Genomic DNA, 22,745 nt, shown 5'->3' with positions numbered 1-22,745 from the left:
AGGGGGGTGAATAGCCTATTTAAAAATCTACAAAACAACTAGAGCAATTTGATTAGTATGACAAATAGCGAAATACAAACTTGCTCTAGCTCTATAAGGGTTGCAAGCCACCTATCTAACAATTCTAGTGCAATGATTACTAGGCACACAACTTACAATGTTACTACTCACTAAGAGCTCTCAATCTTGCTACTCTAAAGAGCTCCACTAGATGAACTTAAAATAACAAAGCAAGCTCTCAATTCTAAATACACTAAAGAGCTTACCACAACTAGGTTGTAAGAATATAAATGAGTGAGTAGGGTGATTATACCGCCGTGTAGAGGAGTGAACCAATCATAAGATGAATACTAAATCAATCACCAGGAGAATACCAAAAGGGCAAGAGACAACCAATTTTTCTCCTGAGGTTCACGTGCTTGCCGACATGCTAGTCCCCGTTGTGTCGACCAACACTTGGTGGTTCGGCGGCTAAGAGGTGTTGCACGAACCTCGTCCACATATTTGGACACCGCAAGAACCTACCCTCAAGTGAGGTAACTCAATGACACGAGCAATCCACTAGAGTTACCTTTCGGCCCTCCGCCGGGGAAGGCACAAGACCCCTCACAATCACCACGATCGGAGCCGGAGACAATCACCAACCTCCGCTCAACGATCCTCGTTGCTCCAAGCCGTCTAGGTGGCGGCAACCACCAAGAGTAACAAGTGAATCCTGCAACAAAACACGAATGCTAAGTGCCACTAGATGCAATCACTCAAGCAATGCACTTGGATTCACTCTCAATCTCACAATAATGATGAAACAATGATGGAGATGAGTGGGAGGGCTTTGGCTAAGCTCACAAGATTGCTATGTCAATGCAAATGACCAAGAGAGTGAGCTTGAACCGGCCATGAGGCTTAAATAGAAGCCCTCACGAAATAGAGCCGTTGTACCCCTTCACTGGGCACAACTCGGGGTGACCGGACGCTCCGGTCATGTTGACCGGACGCTGGACCCAGCGTCCGGTCGCCCGATGACAGCCATGTATAACACTGCGTTCAACCGAAGCCGCCCAATCTCAACGGTCACGACACGACCGGACGCTTCGGCACAAGTGACCGGACGCTGAACCCACAGCGTCTGGTTGTTTCCAGTAAGCTCCCAGAGACGACAAACCTTGACCGGACGCGTCCGGTCGACCTTGATCGGATGTTGCCAACGTCCGATCAGTCCCCTTGATCTCGGTACAACCATGTCAGCTCTGACCGGACGCTGCCTTCCAGCGTCCGGTTAATCCGAGACCCAGCGTCCGGTCAAATGACCGACGCCAGGTCTACGCTGCCACGCCTGACCGGACGCGCCGGTCCCCCTGAGACCAGCGTCCGGTCACTTTGTGAATCAGCGAGACTGACCCTCTTTCATCTCTATCTCCTTCACCCTTGCTTAAATGTGCCAACCACCAAGTATATCACCTTGTGCATATGTGTTAGCATATTTTCACAAATATTTTCAAGAGTGTTAGCACTCCACTAGATCATAAATGCATATGCAATGAGTTAGAGCATCTAGTGGCACTTTGATAACCATATTCCGATTCGAGTTTCACTCCTCTTAATAGTACGGCTATCGATCCTAAATGTGATCACACTCACTAAGTGTCTTGATCACTAAAACAAAATGGCTCCTACTATTTATACATTTGCCTTGAGCCTTTTGTTTTTCTCTTTCTTCTTTTCCAAGTTCAAGCCTTTGATCATCACCATGCCATCACCATTGTCATAATCTTCGCCATTGCTTCATCACTTAGAGTAGTGCTACCTATCTCATGATCACCTTGATAAACTAGGTTAGCACTTAGGTTTTCATCAATTAACCAAAACCAAACTAGAGCTTTCAGCTGCCTTCGCCATCGAGCATGTGGCAGACGTCGGCGCGGAGAGCCTGCGAGTTATTCACGTAGTGGTCGCAGTCAAGGTTGACGATGAAGGGCGCATTGGAGAGCACGGCCGAGGCACGGAGCAGCGCGTTCATGGCACCGGCCTTGCCGTGGTGCACGCGGCCGCGCCGCTTCTCCCGGCACATGTACTCGAGCGCTGGAACCCGCACGTCGACGGTGCTGAGGTCCAGAAGATTGCTGACACCACCGACGGTGGTGCTGACGCCAAGTTGTGGCGTGCTGCCGGGAGTATCGAGTACCAATTCAACAGCTCTGGCATGATCTTCCGTAGTGCCACGCCGCCAGCAGCTTCCATCAGCCAGCGACGTCGTCGACTGCTGCTGGCGCCGTAAGTCTCTGGCTTGCAGAGCGTCGATTCGCAGCCGTAGTTCTTCGTACTCCCGGCAAACGCGCCTCTGGTCCCTTGCCAGCTCCGGCCACGCCCTTCTCTTATAGTCACCCCTCCTCTCCTTGACGCCGCCATTACTGGCGCCGGGGCTGAAGTAGGCCTCTGGGTTCCTCGGCTCCACCGCGTGCTTCCAGCAGAACGGTACCCACAGTCCAACGAACCGGGCAGCCTCGGCGACCGCGTCGTGCGTGAGCAGAGCGCCGCATACGAACCCGGAGCAGGGGCTCGAGCGCATGCGGGCTCGACGGATGCCGCGCGCAGAGCCGGACTCGAGTGCGCGGGGATGCCCAGGGGGAGGATGGCGGCGCCCGTGCGTGATGCCGGTTCAGCGCCGCTCGTCGCGGCTACCGGCGCCAGCAAACCCACGGCAGCGGAGTGCGGATGCTCGGGAGGTCGACGTCGACACGGGTGACTGAGGCATCGAAGATCGCGGACAGTCGGGCGCAGCTTTTGGGTGCTCGCACACCCGTGTGGCCGCGGCAGCGGCACCTGCTCGCGCGCCCACGACATGTTTGACGAAATGAAGAGTCCAAGTCGGTAGCCACATCAGCATAAAAAGCCCACGTGGAGAGATATGGACCTAAGTGATACGGTATACAAAGTTTATGGACTCAAAAAGCCACTTTGAAAGTTGATGGACCTAACTGAAACATCCTCATAAGTTAATGGATCTCTGATGCATTTAACTCTTAATTTTTTATAAAAATAATCATCAAACACTTGCCTCACGCCCCCATAGTTGGCGCCTGTCTCCGGTGTTCCTCGTCTCACACCCTCCCCCCGTAGCTCAATTAAGTGCAACGACAGTGGATATGGCCTACTGACGAGTGGATTCCATATGCAACTGTCTACTCGAATGGAATTGAGGATTCTAATTTGAGGGCTCCTATTAGAGTAGATTAAAATAAACCATACCCTCACAAATCAAAAGTAAGGGAATCTCTCAAATCAAAAGTAGACGCTTTGATTTGAGGACTCCTATTGGAGTTGCTCTGAGTGCGTTTCATCAAGAAGGAGCGGTCTACTCCTCTTAGAGTAACTTTAAGAGCCTCTTTGTATTTTTACTAATTGATAAGATTTTGATTAAAAATACTTTTCGACAATCTTTTTAATTAGATTAGATCTCTAAATATAGACGTGGATCTCTCACTAGCCAAAGATGGAGAGCGGAGCTAGCTCTCTAGAGTGTTTATAAGATATAAAAAATATTGAAAGATGAAAAGATTTAGAGAGCAATTTTAATCCAAATGACTCCCTAAATAATAACACAGAGAGGCTGTTGACGATGCTCACCCAATTGCCCGACAGAAACACGCGGTAACTGTCAAAGCTGACAGTTCTCTTTAACCCCCAACTTTGAACAGCACGGCATAGAAAAAATTTACATAACGACATTCATTCAAAAGGAATAGCGCTGTATGGTTTCCAGTCCTGTTTTCTTGCTAACATGGTCAACCCAACTGTTCCAGCGGCTCAACGCCTCAACGACATCCGCAAAACACGAGTTGCGTTGAGCGGCCAAGCATTTTTCGTGCTACTAGCAACAGATCGAATTCTCCAGGTTTATTAGCCTCGACCCAACATCCAGGCACGGAGCCAGCGGTGGGGATAGGGGGCTCCAGCCCCCCACCGCTCGCGAGCAAGCGAAGCCCCGTAGAGCCGTCGTCTGAAATTTCAGCTGTAGATGTAGAGGTAGGAGGGACTTAAGATTTGCTGAATCTCTTTTCTTGCTAATTGTCATTGTTTAGCCCCTACTAAATTTTTTCTAGCTTCGTCCCTGCCAACATCAACCAAAGATGTACAGTGCTACCAAACTAAAACTCACCTGCCGTACACGGCGTCGCGTGTGCGGTGTGCACGCTCGCCCTCGTCGTTGGGTGCCGCCGACTCGGACTTAAACCTTACTCGGACTCGATCGAGTGTGCCGTGTGCAAGATCAGCCGGGAAGCGCTCCTCTGCCGATCGACTGATCGAGGCTGCGCTGCACGGTGCGGCGCCTGCAGCGGCCGCTATAGTAGATTTAGATCCCGAAATCCGGACTGCCAAACTAACTGCGCCGCGGCATCGATCAGCTTCTGTTAGCAGCGAACTCTCGCTAAACTCCCCTTGGTTCCCGCAACGAGGACTGCGTGCATGCGCATTTTACCAGCGGGGCTGGACTGCCAGTTCCGAGTCAAGACGGTGCAGCATGCACGGGCGGTCGTTGGAGTAGCCGACTACGCGAGCCAGCGAGGGAGATCGTCGCATCAGAGAAGCTCTCGGACGGGAACAAACCCGCGTCCGTGCCTCCATGGAGAACGGTCGCCGCGTGGCTGCGATCGCCGTGCCTCTCATCGCCACCGCGCTCCTCGCCGCAGCCTTCGTGCTGCCGCCTCCCGCCTTCTTGGGCGGCGGCGGCGCCGAGTCAGCAAGCATCGTCCGGGAGCGCCGCCGGGAGCACTTCCTGCGGCACGTCCCGCATGAGCCCCAGAAGGCGCCGGCGAGCGCGCAACTCGCCGAGAAGGTACGGTAACGCACGCACACGTGACACGTGCACGCCCGTGTACAAACGCCGCATCATGGAAACCACGCAAATCTGCGGAAAATCGTCGCGTTTGATCGTCTCTCTACGTACGTGTGCATCAGGTGAGCGTCGGGCCGATCGAGGAATCCCTGGCCCGGTCTCGGGCGGCCATCCGCCGCGCGGCTCGCGAGGCACCGGCGACGGCGGCGGCGGAGAGCGCTCGGCGGAGCTTCAAGGACGTCAGCGACGCCTTCGTGCCGCGAGGCGCCATCTACCGAAACCCCAGAGCTTTCCACAGGTAAACCACGTACGCGTTACTGTAGTACTCTTAGTTCTCCCGGATGGCCGGATCTCATTGACATGCGCAAATAGAGGATTTTTTTTGTTACATATAGACACATATAAAGCATATATACCGTCGTGCACAAATCAATAAAAACTCAATCTTGACATGGATCGCCGGATCATGGATCAAGGAGCTACCTGGAGATGGAGAGGAAGTTCAAGATATGGACGTACAGGGAAGGAGAGCCGCCGCTGACGCACCTGGGCCCGTCCGCCGACATCTACTCCATCGAGGGCCAGTTCTTGGAGGAGATCGAAGACCCCCGGAACCCCTTCGCCGCCCGCCACCCCGGCGAGGCCCACGCCTTCCTGCTCCCCGTCAGCATCTGCAACCTCGTGCAGTACATCTACCCGTTCTACCGGCACAACACCACGGCCTACATGGCGCACATGCGCCGTGCGCTCGCCGACTATGTCGACGTCGTCGCCGGCAGGTACCCCTACTGGAACAGGTCGCGCGGCGCCGACCACGTCATCGTGTCGTGCCACGACTGGGCGCCGCTGGTCTCCGAAGAGAACCGGGAGCTCTACACCAACGCGATCCGGGTGCTGTGCAACGCCAACACCTCGGAGGGCTTCAGGCCGCGCAAGGACGCCACGCTGCCGGAGGTGAACCTCGGCGACGGCCTCCTCCGCCGCCCCACGTCCGGCCTGCCGACCGAGAACCGCACCACGCTCGCCTTCTTCGCGGGGGGCATGCACGGGAACATCCGCAAGGCGCTGCTGGGGTACTGGCTCGGCAGCAAGGACCCGGACATGGACATCCACGAGTACCTCCCCAAGGGGCAGGACTACCACGCGCTCATGGCCAGGGCCCGCTTCTGCCTCTGCCCCAGCGGCTTCGAGGTGGCCAGCCCCAGGGTGGTGGAGTCCGTCTTCAGCGGCTGCGTGCCCGTCATCATCTCGGATGGGTACCCGCCGCCCTTCAGCGACGTGCTGGACTGGACCAAGATGTCGGTGTCCGTGCCGCCGGCGAGGATACCGGAGCTGAAAGCCATCTTGCAGGGGGTGTCCGAGCGGAGGTACCGGGTGCTGCGAGCCAGGGTGCTGCAGGCGCAGCGGCACTTCGTTGTGCACCGGCCGGCGCAGAGGTTCGACATGATCCGCATGGTGCTGCACTCCATCTGGCTCAGAAGGCTCAACGTTAGGCTCCCATACTGATGATGCAGGTATCGGTCAGCTTCATTCATGTGGTCGTGTTTAATTAATGTACATTATTCGTGTGTTCCGGTTTTATTTCGGACATGTATTGATAGTAGTAGATTTTCTTGTTCCTTCATGATAGACTGTCAAATGTGTTTAATCTGAGTTGAAGATTGTACGGTTCTAGCTACCTACTTTTATAGGGCCTTGTTTAGATCCCATCAAAGTTCCAAGTTTTTTCACTCTCTCTCCATCACATTAATTTTTAGCCGCTTGTATGGAGTATTAAATGTAGGTAAAAAAATAACTAATTACACAGTTTAGTTGGAAATCACGAGATGAATCTTTTGAGCCTAGTTGGTCCACGATTGGACAATATTTGCCAAATAAGACGAAAGTGGTACTATTCATCAGGTTGAAAAAAGTTGCAATCTAAACTAGGCCTAGGTATAGATTTGATATTCAACCCTAAAACTGTTGCCAAAGTCTGGATATTCATAGTAGTATATATATTTGGAATCATAAATGTTGATAATATTCTCTATATACTTCGTCGAATTTAGGGAAGCCTAACTCAACTCATTTAATGGTCACTAAAGACTTTTTAGATGAATATTATTTTTCTATCTCCAATCGTCGATGATGTTGGAGTTGACTAGCACGTAGGACGATGGACAAAGTTGAGTTAAAAAAAGTTTGATAACTGAAATGCACTTTGATAGATCATAGATAAAATTAAGCCCAAAATGCAAAGTTTGATGCAATCATCTTAATTGTCTTGGGATGAAATTGAACCCAAAAATAGAGTTTGAGAACTAAAACAACCATTTTGAAAGTTAAGGAATAAAACTAAGCCTCGAGTAACAGTACGGCTCTTCCGCCTTTATAGGCAGTTATGCACCAACCCCACGTGTACTTAGTTATATTCTCCTGATTTACAATCTATCAGTTATGTAACGACCTTTTCAATAATATAATCTTTCCAGCGGATCACATTATCATTCACTTATTCAGAAAAGGAGAAGCATCGATTAGTCATTACAAGTGTGATTGTCCGGCCACAATCCACAGAATATTAGCATCAGGGATGAGCTAAAAGCAAGATAGGTAGCAAGACTCCAGCTAAGTCGATGGACATTTAACGTCTGGGGAGAAGATGTATGTCATCGGAGCCCTTGGACGAGAACAGAAGGTATTCCTTACAGCTGCTACGTGGTAATATTTACACCAAAAATCCTCTCCTCACTTCGGAACTCTATCTGTTATCGATCAAGTTCTCCGGCTCCTGCACATAATCAAAATCATCGCAAAATAGATGAAGACAATTATTATGTACCTAGATGAGCGATTAACAAGTATTTTAGTTGAAATTTTATGAAAACTGAATAATGAAACCAAAACAAAAGGTGAGTTTGGCAAACCTACATTAAACACAGAGCAACCAAGGGCAACGAAGACACTGTCATGAGTGTCAAAAGAATCTACTGGGGCAGCATCTGTTGAAGAGAACACTTTGTACAGTTCAGCCAGCAGGCGATCACCCCTAGGAAACCTGAAGTTGCTGGCTGGCGAATGTCACTTTCTCTTCTTTGTAATGACCTCAGGAACTCCTCTGAGCTCAGGTTACCATCACAGTTAGCATCAAACACATGGAAAATTATGTCCACTACTTTGTCAGTCAAGTCCACTCCACAAACCTATAAAGCAAAGAGTAGGAAATCAATCAGAAAACGGATCTAATATTTGTGAATAACTGGAGCATGTCAGCTATAAACAAACAGGCTAGCTAGCAGCCTATGGCAGAACACTACATAATGAGAGAAATGTGAAACCCAGTGCTTCTTCTATGGAAACCTAGAAGAAATATATTTCAAGGTAATAGCTAACTCAAACAACACAGGGCAGGTGTAGAAGACCTTACATGTGATGCAGCACGTTTTAGATCCAGCTTTGTCAACAAACCATTTACTTTGCCATAGCTGAAGATAGCCATTGCAAATGGTTCCAACCTTCTTCGAAGATCAGCAAATGCCTTGAACTCCTGAAATTATGTATTTGTAATTTGAAATGGAACAATGGTGAACCCAAGGGCAATGATGATTGATGAGGAATAGCTAATAGTCCAACCTCAAAGGTAATGTGCAGATCCTTGAGGCCAAGATTGTCATCCAAATCATCGACTCTATCCAGTAACTTGTCTATGTAATTCATATCAGCAGAAGCAACCATGGATAAAGCAAAGTCCTTCACAGGTATTGTGTTGGATGATTTCACATCGTAGTGACTGAACTCCAAGCGGACAATCTGCAGAAGATTCAACCAGGGGAAAAACACAATGAGTTAAAAATTTCCCATGAATGGACTAGGCATAATGAGAGGGGGCAGGGGTACCACATAGGCTTGTGGTGCTAAGAAAATTTTCATGCTTTCACTGAATCCTTTAATAAGGATTATTAATGTTTATTCTATGATGGTAACCCAGATGCTGGTCAAGAGGTAGAATACAATGGAAATAATCACTAATCTACACCAATACAACATGGGATGCACTTGTACAGTAAAAACATCGAACTTTGACTTTATCAAAGTTCAGTTTCTCCAAGACAAACACACTAAATAGTTTCAAAACAAGGAAACTCTAACATAAGTTGTGCGTTCAAAATCTGGAACGAATTGGAATTTGGTAGTGCGAGCTTGTCCCTTCTTTTTCTACATTCCAGAAATTGCAGTCTTTTCCATGTACAAATAATTTGTTACTTATTCTCCACAATTTACTTCTTTATAGAAAGTATATACAACCAAATACAACTCTATACGAATTAATCTGCAAACTTACATATAGCATAGTCATGTTCATCAACATTTTCTAGAAAATAGAACTATTTGTGACACATAATCTTCCTTTATGAAATGAACGGATTGTTTCGTGCTCTGAAAAATACAGAAGCAAATGCCAACAAGTGCAGTTGATTGATACAGACTCTGATTTATTTGGCTTTACACTAAGTCTCTCAAGAGTTATATCAATAGAAACATTATCTAGATTGATAATATATTAATGAACAAAAAATGAAAAAGAAATAAATCACCTCATCATGCAATTGCTTCAAAAAACTAGAGAACTTATCATAGTGTAGATGTTCATTCCCATCCTTGCCAAAGAAGTACTCGACCAGTCCACCATCTTCCACCGGCTGACAAACCTTACGTCCAAAGCGTAAACCATCCCTATGGGCAGCTCCTTGTCTATTATAGGATCGCATCAGTGTCATCACTTTCCTAAACTCATCTTTGTCAATTTCTCTGTGATGAAGACAGTAGCAAGTGAGAACAAAGAATAATAAACAGATAAACAGCTTGTCAAATTTAATCATACCCTTAATAACATCTGAGATGATTGGACATGCTCAAAAAACAGGTTTTTTCTGGATGACAATCTGTACATGAATTGCCAAATGTAAACAACATGTAGGCATGCGGCATAGATAATATAGTTTAAAGGCATCCTTCTGTAAAGCACATACCAAAATGTAAAGCGCACCACATAATTTTAATTGATTCAGAAAAGGGAGGAAAAAAGGGCGTACCCAGTGTAGAGAGCTCCCGCTCTGTGCGGGGTCTGGGGAAGGGTGTCAGTGGCAAGCCTTACCCTCGCCTGTGCAATGCAAGGAGACCGCGACTCGAACCCGGGACCTTCCGGTCACAGGCGGTAAGACTCTACCGCTTGCACCAAAAAGCTTAAAGGGATCAAACAACGCAGAAGGGCGGGCCTGGTGCAAGCGGTAGAGTCTTACCGCCTGTGACCGGAAGGTCCCGGGTTCGAGTCATGGTCTCCTCGCATTGCACAGGCGAGGGTAAGGTTTGCCACTGACACCCTTCCCCAGACCCCGCACAGAGCGGGAGCTCTCTGCACTGGGTACGCCCTATCTTATTTTCTTCCAAAACTACGGCATTCACAGTTTTTAATTCTAAGGACTTACACTGGTTAACTGTTCCAATGCAATAACTCATGTATAACCTGGATTCCTTAATTAAGATGGATATTAGATTTGCTACGAAATGTTGTGATAAAAATTTGAGGGTGGGGTGGAGGGCTTTGGAGGTTTGTTCTTTGTTGAAAACTTGAGATCTGGTGCTTCCTTTGAACCCAAGGAGGTGACATTTTGCCAGTGGGGTCACATCAGGAGTTCTATATATCAATGTGATCAAATGCCGCCAAAAGAAAAATGGGATTGCATTTTCCCCAGATACCATTAGCTGTGGAAGATCACATTTATGACCATAGTCATCTGACACCAGTATTTCCAAACAAGATATGACTAGTCAAAAAGTTTCCAAACTAAAATATGTAAGTGAGCATGCTTACAACAATTAAATGGTTCAGAGCTAATGAAATTAAAATAAGAAAAGAGGGACCAGATGCTGAGATGCATAAAGAAGCCTCTAGAGAATATGGATATGAACAGGGTCCAGTAGCTGGAAGATAACATACCCATTGTGGTCAAGGTCAAACATCTTGAAAGCCACATTGAAGTTTGATTCAGGGATGCTAAGTAATGTTACAAAGAAGATATACCTGCATGAGGCAACATTAAAAATTAATAATGACATATGGTTTAAGGAAATCAAGTAAATAGTACAAAGGCATGCAACACTAATAGCATAGTGATACTGATACCCAGATAGCTAGATACCTAGATGTGTCAGTGTCATCCCTACGCATGCATAGTTGAGTGGATGTTATAACAGCGCCTATGTATATGATAATATATCCCTACAGTATCTCTTAACTATTTCATTGCATAAAGATAACTAGACAGAACAGAGAGAAATTGCCAATATGATGCAGATATAGTAGACGGCAGAGCAAACGGCAAACAATCGCTTTGGTTGAAGTCACAATGCACTTACTCAGAAAAGGAGATGACTCCATCACCATTTGTATCGAATAGCATGAAAAACTCAGATGGGGCACATTGTAGCTCGCCAGGGTGGCGCTCCCCCCCTCAATCTCCCTTCCCTGACAATTTTGGCCTCGGATGGGGGGAAAACGGGGACAACCGCCCTCATCAGGTCGGTAGGTAACATGTACATCTCACCCTCCGGGCTGTGGACGGATGCGAAGTACTCAAAGATCTAGCATAAGAAGCACGAGAATTTGAATGGGAAAATTATCAAACCATATGATGTAGAATGGTTATTCTGAATAAATATGGAATGCCACATTACCTTCTCTGGAGGGCTGCGCGTCCTAATCCTCTTCTCGTACTTGAAGAACACCCTTCGGCGATATGAATCTACAAGACGATGGTAACCAAATCATCATGCCGTTTCTATCAACTATGATCACATCAACTATGGTAACCAAATCATCATGGCGATAATATATACATGGCTACAAAGTACAAATGCTCGTTGAACGAGAGGAACGCTGACGGCGACTCGGTGAGAAAAAAACACACTAGCATTTGTCGTGCAACGATAGCCACAAATCCACGGGCTCGGATGCATCACCTTTATCTACAAAAAAAAAACGAAGACGAGCTAATTCATTGCGCAGCGCTACGGATTCAACCATGGGTGCTCACCTCCGAACAGGAACCTGCCCTCCCGCTCCCCGGTGGCTCCGACACCGCCGAAAGCTGCGGGGAAGCCGCTGTTGCCTCCGCCGCCTGCGGCAGCGGCATCCTCCGCCTGGCCGGAGTCCGCGAGCGGCTGCGGGTTCGAGGACAGCAGCCAGATCCCGAGCCCCGAGCCGGCGGCCACCGAGACCGCGGCGAAAGCCCTAGAGTCGCAGCACGGCCCCGCGGCCGCGGCTGCGGAGAAGGCGCGGGCGCGGGCGCGGGAGGGCCCGAGCCGCTCGACGGCGGATCGGAGGCGGGTTAACGCGGCGGCCATGGATGCCGGGGGCTAGCGGCTTCGATTCGCCGAGGACGGACGGAAGGAAGGGAGGAAGCGGCGACGCGGGGGCGCACGGACGAACGTTGGGCGGAGCCTGCCGGAATGCGAGGGACTGAGGGAGGGAAGGAATAGGCGATTAGCTGGCCGGCTTTGTTGGGCTACCCTTTTTTGTGCCGTGGAGACAAGACAACCGGCCAAGGCCCTACCCGGCTTTGTAGGCATTATTAGGCAATATGCATGCGAAAAAAATGTTCTTTTCCAATTTCCTTTATTTATTCAAAAAATTACGGTTCGTATATATGGCAGTGGCGGTAAGCCAGTGACAAAAATGTGACATCGAGTATTTCAATAAGTCACGTGTAATCTTTGGCAAAAAAAATCTTGCTAACTCCACCTAGTTTACCCTGCTTGAGAAGATTATCAATGGCTCGATTTTTTGGATTCACATCCAAGACGTATGCCAGTAATATCTCAAGAAAAAATATAACAGTTGCGCTCTTTGTTGTCTTAGCATTTCCCACGAGGAAAGTCGATGGAAAGCTACTCACATAACATCTATGGTGGTGTTTGGTTACTCGTTTTTGCGATGTAAACAGCTCACAACGTGGTTCGGTACCGTTACTTCACGTTTGGTTAGACATTGTCTGTAATCAATTCACGTGGGATCCGATCCCATGCCATTTAGGGTCCGTTCGGTTACGACGTTCCCGGTCCTTCCTGACCGGGAATGGTTCCGGACATGTAGAAAATAACGAAGAAGCAGCGAGGCTAGGAATCGATTCCGTATAACCGAACGAGGCCTTAAGGTTAATCCTTCCCATGGTGGAGCTTTATGGGTTCCAATCCTAGATATATCCCTTCAATTGGCTCACCAAACAAAATCAAGTTTTGCTAAAAAAACAAAATCAAGAAAGTAGTGATTCCGTTTCCGATACGGTTGTGACTTGTTCCCTCGGCGTATCATTACCGGTGCCACAACCAAACAACACCTATAATGCTTCCAAATGATTAAGTGTTTGGTGTTAACATGGTTCTACGTAATGCAACTTAAAAGTGCTTCAAGAAAATCCAATTAAAATATGAATGATAGCATGTGCTAGTCTATTTTGTATAAAGTTTGACCTTGAACAAACACTTAAAACTATGCATATCTATAATTTTATAGCTCACAACATCTTTTTTGAAACTATTTCTATTCTTGTGCTAAAATAACCAATACAATGTTCAGCATGAAATTTGCTCCAAGACTCCAAACAAAAAAAAACACCGTGGGCTAGTAGAATTTTGTTTCAATCCAACTCATATAAAAAGTTAAGATTTTTTTAGGGAGCTGTGCAGAAATGGGAATTGCTATCAATGGAACGCGAGATGTGAATTTCTCGACTTCCCTTTATTCCCGTTTCAATTTTTTTTTTTTTTGAGCAACTTCCCGTTTCAATTGGTGGGAGGGGTTTGCCCACCTTTTTATTCGGAACAGTTATTTAAAAACAAACCGTTTTAAAAAAAAAAAAGGCTTAGGTAGTAGTAAAGCCCAGTATGTAACCAGTAAGCACAAGGTCCCCAAAATTAAAAGCCCATGTAACCTCTCAAAAGAAAAGAACAAAAGCCCACCTAACTCGCATACATATAACCTGCCGGACGACTAGGGTTTTGTTTTGGGCACGCCTTCTATCCTCGCGCCGCCGCCACCGCCTACGACGTGCGCCGCTGGCCGTTAGTCCTCTCGAACATCAACCATGGCGGAGCAGGTGAGTTACACCCGTGGACTGCATGCCGAGCTATCCATTTGTTGTCTTTCGATAAGTCCGGGTGGGGAATACTAGCCTTCTAGCAGCGTTCTTTTGGCCCAATTTGCCATGGTGCCTTGCTTGTAAGTCTTGTTGACACCTTCAGGTCTAGTGCTGTTCTGTCGAGGTGTCCTTACTCTTATGTAGACGTCTATTGATCAAGTGGTATGGTTTGATTCAATTTCGTCATTAGCGGTCGACTTGTTCAATCCTGATACTATGAAATGGATATGGGGCTTCTTTCCTCACTGATTGATTCAATTGTGATGCTCTGAAATAGATTAGATAAATATTCAGTCGAGCACCAGATCTATGTGGATCAGTCTAGTCCTTACTATTTAGCACAATTTCATCAACTTGTCACCATTTTATTTGCAATAAAAATTAAACAATTTATCTGGTTTTTGCAGACAGAGAAGGCTTTCCTCAAGCAGCCTAAGGTTTTCCTCTGGTAAGAGCAAGTAGTGTTATTCTTTGTAGATTAGTTCGTGGTATTTTGTTTTGTAATGAACTACTAATCATGGTTTCATTTGTATAATGCTGCAGCTCGAAGAAGGCTGCCAAGGGGAATAAGCAAGGCAAGGGGGGCAACAGGTTCTGGAAGAACATTGGCCTTGGTTTCAAGACTCCCAGGGAAGCCATCGAAGGTTTGTCCTGGAGCTTGCTTGTCCAACAATGTCATTTCAGTTTTCAGAACTCCCTAATTTGATGTTACTTGTTAGCTTAATGTAACTTACTCATGAGCTAGTAGCGTTCACTGATTCATCACTTTTAAGAGACTAGCAGAGAATCCACAACTGAATCAAACTCTATGTGATTTTATCTGTTATAAGTGTACCCTATTTAAGCTATCTGTCACTCAACTGTTTGATCCTTTCTGCAACACTTGGGCTGTACTGAAATACTCTCTCCGTCCCAAATTATAAGATGTTTTGGCATTTCTAGATTCGTAACTTTTGCTACGCACCTAGATATATGGTATGTCTAGATACATAATAAAAGTTATGAATCTTGAAATGCCAAAACGTCTTATAATTTGGGATGGAGGAAGTAGAAAACATTAGCAAGCATATGGCAATGTTGCTATATTGCAAGGAGTGCCTGGTTCTCTTAATGCCCATTGACATGAACATTATGTTATATGCTTTGTATCCAACCTGAAGGTGTGACTAGAAGAAACAGTATGAATGGCGTGACAAATTGTCTTTTAGTTCCTCCTTGATTATCTGTACACACGTGTTTTTTTTATGTACCAGATTCTTTATGAACATTCCTGCTCCCTTCCTCCCTTAAACTAGATTGTTTGCTATCATTGTTAATAAATATTTGAAACGTAATGGCTCTTTTTTTTTGTTTTCATTGAATTGCTTATGCAGCTCTACCATACCTTGTTCAGTGCAGAAACTCTGTAAACTTTGAGACTTAAATGTGCTCTTCATTTGTCTTGTATTGCAGGAACCTACATTGATAAGAAATGCCCATTCACTGGCACTGTGTCAATTAGAGGCCGCATCATTGCTGGAACATGCCATAGCGCTAAAATGAACAGGACTATCATTGTTCGTAGGAACTACCTTCATTTTGTCAAGAAATATCAGAGGTCAGTGAATATTCTTTGATGGTTCAGACTTGTATCGGATTATTTCATCATACTAACCGTAATTCTGGTATTCTTGTATAGGTATGAGAAGAGGCACTCTAACATCCCCGCCCACATTTCCCCTTGCTTTCGTGTGAAGGAAGGAGACCATGTGATTATTGGTCAGTGCAGGTAAAAAAAAACAGTTCTGATTATTTTGAAGCTATGCTTGGTCTTTCCACAACTTATCTCCACATTTGCACCGCTTTTCCCACTACGATTATGGCATTACTAGATACTAGATTTTCTGCTGTGCCAATAATAGCTGCTTGATGCCACTCTGAATTCTGGAATACTCGCTGTTGTGCCATGTGCCTATGCAGGCCACTGTCCAAGACGGTGAGGTTTAATGTGCTGAAGGTGATCCCTGCCGGGTCAAAGAGTGGTGCAGTGAAGAAGGCATTCACTGCTGCCTGAGGAAGAGGAATAATACATCAAAGATTCTGAAAGCTATAGATCACGAGAAAGATTCTAAAAGCTATAGATAGATCATGAGATTTTGATGTCAGTTTCTATATGCCATTTGTACTAGGATTTTTGACTCAGAGAATTATGTGCAAGTTAAAAGTCAAATGTGCTGAATTCAGCAATATTGTCAAGAGGAAATCTTGAGAGACGTACTGAAGGCTTTGTTTCAGTTGGGCGATTATCTTTGTGCATTTACGGGTGAAAATATCTTGCTCGTTGTGATTATAATGTGGGTTCTTCTCGGGAGTCTGACAGTCCGAGTGGTCTATGCCTAATTTGCGTGGATCATGGATCATTGGATCCCATTCCCATACATCCAGACGCCTACGGGTGTCTGGTGTCATGAGGTAGAATGCATGATTGTCGATGTACCATCGTCGACTTCACATTGTTCTTTTCCTTGTAATAAAAAGAACCTTAGGCCCTATTTGGTTCCCAGGAATTTTGAGGAATTTGAAAATAATCTAGGTAATAATGAAATAGCAAGCACTTTCTAGATATTAGTTTCAGCTCATGTGATCAATGCAAAGCCGCCGCCACTAGGTCCTCCACTTGGGTGTTGGGAGCTTTGCTCAATGGGGAGGCAATCACGCACCCCTTGTGCCGTGACACTGGTGAACTACAACAGCTCTGCTGCATCCAGAATGACTGAATGTACAAGATGTGAACGTACAAGCAATCCAGAAGACCGCCCTTCACCCCTTCTCTCAGTTCTCACGATGCAGAGGACGCAACTGCTGGACTCATACGTGTCTAGCTATATAAACCGGCCATTCGGCCAAGGCCAAGAACGGCTGGTAAGAAGTTGGGCTTGTTCGGCTTTTTTTTTTCAGCCGGAACAGTATTTTTCTCTCACAATATTTCAGCCCGAACAGTATTTTTCAGCCACTTTCAGCCAAATTTCAGCCCAGCGAACGGAGCCGTACAGTGACGCGCTTCTGGGTTTCCGGCGCACACCTCGAGTCCGAAGACGCCAACAGGTCTGTCTGTTCCCTCCATGGACAGGGACACGCCCGGCAAGCAGGAAGCTGCAACGCTAGGCTAAAGCGATGTCGCAGTCTCGCCGATCAATTTCCTCGTTTTGTCACTGTGCTTTTTAGTGTTTCATTCAGCCTTGGGGAGCAAGGAAGAATCCCGCCGGATTATCGAGTAGTGACACCGACACACGGTCCACAGTTCCACACGGATATTCTGGAGTACTCCGGAGTGCTCTGGGGCAAACGCAACCTCGCCATGTGAAAGCAGTCTGTCTGTTTACATCCTATATATTATTTCTAAATATATAGTAAAAATTATGTATTTAAAAAATCAAAGTGATTTATATTTTAAAATAGAGGAAGTATAAACTAGCTGACTATTAACTAGGTATCTTTTTTTTTTTTTTGGTTCAACAGTTAATAGATAGATGCATTGATATTTTGTTCATGAATAATGTTCTTTCTATTTTAGCTGCTATTACCTGAATTTAGACAATACCCTATGTCCTGGAATACAAAGTATCCTAGAAAATTCTTAGGCGTCGTATATGACACATATAACCCTTCGTAGTTACCATATTTGAGTTAGTAATATAAATTAATGGCAGATATACATGCGAATGTTTCCTTTTTAAACTGAGTTGAAGAGTTAGTCCACTGAAAATCCCTTATAATTTAGGACAAATTTTCAACGCTTAGATAGTTTGTATTTCAAGACGAAGGGAGTAGTGATTACCTAGCCTATTAACTAATGACTTGTTTAGATAAGTTAAGACAAGTTTATCGATTATGGTTAAAAATAGTCTAAATTATCTGGGTTGGTTAGCTAGTTAGATAACAACTACTTGAGGTTTTGGGAAAAAGAGCACATCTATTGGCCACCGTTTGAACGAGTTATTAGGGTTCAAAATCAGCTAAATAACAATTATTGTTCATATGCACCCAAACAGGCCTAGGATTGATTGGATTGATCAAGCTATATTTTTTAGCTATTAGCGTCGTGCAATATTTTTTCATTTTTTTAGATTCAAGTGAGATCTATCAAAAGCGAGGCAGCGCTACTTTGGGCATGTTTGGGTCCACACAACTTGCTAAACTTTAGCCCGCTAGAATTTCTCCTGGCTAAACTTTAGCTAGAGTGTTTGGATCTTCCAGCTAATAGACTCAGCTAAACTTTAACTAGGTTTAGATGGGTAAGTAGCTAAACTCAGCTAAATTTTAACTGGTCTTTTAGCTAGGCCATTTGAATCCCTACTAACTAAATTTAGTCGGCTAAAGTTTAGGGGGTGTTTGGTTGCCCCTCCTAAATTTTAGTCGCTGTCCCATCGGATATTTTGACACATGCATGTAGTATTAAATATAGACTAATTACGAAACTAATTACATAGTTTGCGACTAATTTGCGAGACGAAACTTTTGAGTCTAATTAGTCCATGATTTGACAAGGGTTTGCTACAGTAAACATGTGCTAATGGCGGATTAATTAGACTTAAAAATTTATCTCGTAGAGTACCGACGGATTATGTAATTTATTTTTTTATTAGTATCCGAACACTCCATATAACATCTTTCCGACACATCTCCTAAATTTTAGTAGCCGGATTCAAACACACCTAGTTGGTAGATCAGACCTGCCCTTTTGATCCGTCTGCCGAAAAAAGCAGCGTTAAAAGGGAGGAATTGTCGGTGTTTATTTGGAATAGAAGGTGAGACCAGCTTCATACAAAATGGCTTCGTACATGCGGTTCCAGAAATGGTATAGCGTTCTCATTGAAGGTCGACGTTGTTACTACTCCGATTTTCCGATGGAGGCCGTGTTTAGTTGGCCGAATTTTGGAATTTGGGTTACTGTAGCACTTTCGTTTTTATTTGACAATTAGTGTTTAATTATGGACCAATTAGGCTTAAAATGTTCGTCTCGCGATTTTCAACCAAATTGTGCAATTAATTTTTTTCCGTCTACATTTAATGCTCTATGCACATATCGTAAGATTCGATGTGATGGCTACTATAGCACTTTTTGGAAATTTAGGTTTAGAACTAAACGCGGCCGGAATCAAAACAAACCAACGTGCATGCAACACGGTAGTAGATGGAGAGATGTACAGTAAAAGTTACCTTCGCGTACAAGTCTCAACGTGCAGAGTTCAGACGGGACTGGCCCCGCGCCCTCTGGCCCCTGGGCAAGCAGACAACAACACTTGCTAAGCGTTCGAGAGCCCTCCACGTCTTTCTCCTCGCACCAACACCTTATCCTCTCGTGTTCAGTTGCTCCTCTCCCCCTTCTATATATCCATCCGTCCGTCCGTCCGTCGCAAGCAAGCTCCAAAGCAAGCACCTGCAACTGCAACAAGCCAGCGGCAGTCACCGGATTGTCACACAGGCGATCGAATTGAGAAGCACACAGTAACCCATACCACCCACCAGCAACAATGGCGGCGGCAGAGGGGAAGACGGCGAAGAGCGGCGGCGGGCAGATGACGGTGGTGCGGGGCCTGGACGTGGCGCGGTACATGGGGCGGTGGTACGAGATCGCGTCGTTCCCGTCCTTCTTCCAGCCCCGGGACGGGCGGGACACGCGCGCCACCTACCGGCTGCTGGAGGACGGCGCCACGGTGCACGTCCTCAACGAGACGTGGAGCAAGGGGAAGCGCGACTACATCGAGGGCACGGCCTACAAGGCCGACCCCGACAGCGACGAGGCCAAGCTCAAGGTCAAGTTCTACCTCCCGCCCTTCCTCCCCATCATCCCCGTCGTCGGCGACTACTGGGTGCTCTACGTCGACGACGACTACCAGTACGCGCTCGTCGGCGAGCCGCGCCGCAAGAACCTCTGGGTATGTATAATAAGAGCTTTGCCAGTTCTCAATTAAGTTCTCTTTTAGAGGAAGTCGTAGTTCAGCTCCACCTCGGTTCGAAGCTGTGTGCTCATGGATCTTTGATTTGCGTACGCGCGCGCGTGCGTGCGTGTGCAGATTCTGTGCAGGAAGACGAGCATCGACGAGGAGGTCTACAACCAGCTGGTGGAGCGGGCCCAGGAGGAAGGCTACGACGTGAGCAAGCTGCACACGACGCCGCAGGACGACCCGCCGCCGGAGAGCGACGCCGCGCCCACTGACACCAAGGGAGTATGGTGGTTCAAGTCGCTCTTTGGGAAATGACTCACCGGCACGCATACTCCGGTGCTTGTGCTTGCTGCTAGTACTAGGACTAGTATATAATCTGCGCTGCACGCAGCAAATAAAATGGGACCTGAGGATTGGTGTGTTTAGCTGTAGTATACGTTTGTTAGTGTATCTGTGTGTGTGTGGACTGTGGCGTTATACGTGCATGTGTTTTGATAAATTAATGGGATTGAAATGTAATGTTTGATTTTACTAGTTAATTGCATTGGCGAGGCAATCACTCTAAGGATTATGTGAGCTTGCAAATTATCTATACGTATAGACTGCTTGGTCAGCCAGCTGCCGTTTTTTTCTCGAAGACGCAAAAGATTTATGTATCATTGTAATTAAGAAGAAGAAGTTTAACCATATACACAACACGCTTTTAATAAGCGTCCTAAGAGATCTTACGGTTGTGACCGGACAGTTTCCATATTCTAGATGCCCTAGGTGCAAACCAAACTAGCCCTAAACTGATCCATATTCTAGATATGTTTTGACCATCTTGATAAAAAATATCCATTGTTCTGTGTGACACCCTGGATTGTTCCATTCATGAAAAGTTAATATTCACCTAATACAATTATATCTCAACGTGCAAGCTATAGCACATGCAATTATAGCCAATTCGCACATGTAATTATCTCGTCATCCACTAACAATCATTTAGTTGCCCACATCAACGTGTCAAACCATTTTCTTTATATAACTATAAATATAAGTAATCTAATCCCAATTTAAATTGCCTGTGATCCCCGAAACAACGTGCGAGGTATCTTATAGTTTTTCTATATATTTTGAGTGTTTCATATGATACTCCCAATAACTTAGCTCTTACTATATATTTTGAAGCGATAAAAGGAAAAAACGAAAGCAAACATGATATTAGGCATTTTATGAAGCATGGAGGCCTGATACAATAATACATGGCTCATGGGCCTAATTACTAATGAGAGGAACTATGGGCCGAATCTCGTTAGCCAACATGGACCAAACATTTCGTTACTTGACATAGTTAAAATTATATGACTGTGGCAAATGGAAAGGAAAGACCCATGAAACATACTGCATACCAGGTTGTCTGGTTAGGTGGATGGACACTGGTTAATCAGCCTGGTCGTTTGGCTGTGGCTTGTCGTAAACGATCGTAAATTTTCAACCGGAATAGTATTTTTCTCTCACACAAACCAGCCAGCAGTACTTCTTCACGAACCGGCCAACCGAACAGGCTGAATGTCCACCTAGGTAGAACATCACAGGCTTACAGCCTGAGTTGTATGGCATAAAAATATGATGGAAAGTTGCTGCCCATTTATAACAAACTTCGTTGCTGAGGATAGTTAACAACTAATTTTTAGTTGAGTGATAGCTAAGAACTAGTTAACATATTAGTTGATGATCAAATAGGACCTCGAATCTAAACAAGACCTAAAGAGTGTCACAATATTCTCTCGATAGAGGTACAACCATAACTATTCAAGGCATGATATATAGACTCGTTAAATTAAGCTTTGGATGACCTATATGGTATCATTAGGTGATACTCTAGATTCATCGTGACATATTTGTGAATATTTGAAATCATAGTTAAGAAACATGTAAATATACTTAGCTAGTGCCACTCGGTACGCGACAACAAAGAAGATATACCGGTTCAATGCATAATATCTTCTCATTCAAAATTATGTTTTATTTATTACACATTCACGCGATATGACGCCAATGCGTCAAATGTGTCTGCGCGGAGTAACGCGTATCCGTTGGATCGCAGTAATCCAACGAACCGTTGGTGCTCCGCTTGTATATATACCCCCTTCGCCGGACCTTTTCTTCTACCTCTCGACATACCAAACATATACCTAGTATATTGTTTATGGCCCTGTTCGTTTCACTAAAATTTAGCTTACGGTGATTTGTTGTGAGAGAAAAACATTGTTCGTTCGCTGAAAAGTACTATTGAAATAGTGCTGGCATCGGTGATATGTCTACTCGTTGCCTACGATTCAAAGACCACCGTCGTTGCCGCTACTTCATCCCTGAAGCGTCATCACCACCGCCACCTCGCATTGCCGTCGTCTTTGACCAGGTAAACAGAACAGAACTCCTATCGTTTTTCTTGCTATGTACTCCTACTTTCAAAGATAGCTTGGCGCAGTACATAGAGCGTATCCGGCGCCGAACTACCATTTCGGTCACAGCGAGCGTCGTGGCAGCCATCGGCCGGGCTCCCCACGCGAGTCGACGGCCGAGATCAAGAGGAGTGAGGTGGAGCCGCCTGGAGCCGCGGAGGCCAGCCAAGCCACAGCAGACCGCCAGGCCGTCCGCGGACGCGAGGTCCCCTCAGGTGAAGAGGATTCCATGGTCACCCGACATGTCCGTCCGCTGGGGGTTCTCGGGGCTGCGTTGCCGGGACGTTGGCAATTTTGGCGGACCCCGCGGAAGTGCGCAGTCCAAAGTCCAAACCACCACCCGCCCGCCCGCGGCTAC

The 22,745-nt window shown here is 46.0% G+C and overlaps 3 protein-coding genes and 1 pseudogene across 3 annotated transcripts; 3 read left to right on the top strand and 1 right to left on the bottom strand.

Moving 5' to 3' along the window:
• Positions 1–4,421: 4,421 nt before the first annotated feature.
• Positions 4,422–6,512, top strand: LOC136474224 (probable glycosyltransferase At5g20260). The gene is made up of 3 exons (XM_066471821.1): positions 4,422–4,834; positions 4,957–5,132; positions 5,311–6,512. The coding sequence occupies exons 1-3, from the start codon at positions 4,622–4,624 to the stop codon at positions 6,338–6,340; spliced, it is 1,419 nt and encodes a 472-aa protein (XP_066327918.1). The 5' UTR covers positions 4,422–4,621; the 3' UTR covers positions 6,341–6,512.
• A 625-nt stretch (positions 6,513–7,137) lies between these two features.
• Positions 7,138–12,403, bottom strand: LOC136474223 (calcium uptake protein, mitochondrial-like; annotated as a pseudogene).
• Positions 12,404–13,853: 1,450 nt separating this feature from the next.
• LOC136474222 (small ribosomal subunit protein uS17-like) lies at positions 13,854–16,291 on the top strand. The gene is made up of 6 exons (XM_066471820.1): positions 13,854–13,971; positions 14,421–14,461; positions 14,557–14,657; positions 15,466–15,610; positions 15,692–15,781; positions 15,973–16,291. Exons 1-6 carry the CDS (start codon positions 13,960–13,962, stop codon positions 16,064–16,066), a joined length of 483 nt encoding a protein of 160 aa, XP_066327917.1. The 5' UTR covers positions 13,854–13,959; the 3' UTR covers positions 16,067–16,291.
• A 3,103-nt stretch (positions 16,292–19,394) lies between these two features.
• LOC136474221 (temperature-induced lipocalin-1-like) lies at positions 19,395–20,496 on the top strand. The gene is made up of 2 exons (XM_066471819.1): positions 19,395–19,931; positions 20,070–20,496. Exons 1-2 carry the CDS (start codon positions 19,527–19,529, stop codon positions 20,253–20,255), a joined length of 591 nt encoding a protein of 196 aa, XP_066327916.1. The 5' UTR covers positions 19,395–19,526; the 3' UTR covers positions 20,256–20,496.
• The last annotated feature ends 2,249 nt before the right edge of the window (positions 20,497–22,745 follow it).

The sequence above is a fragment of the Miscanthus floridulus genome, chromosome 8 (genome assembly GCF_019320115.1).
Source record: "Miscanthus floridulus cultivar M001 chromosome 8, ASM1932011v1, whole genome shotgun sequence".
NCBI lineage: Eukaryota > Viridiplantae > Streptophyta > Magnoliopsida > Poales > Poaceae > Miscanthus > Miscanthus floridulus.
This window is presented reverse-complemented; position numbering and strand designations above follow the sequence as displayed.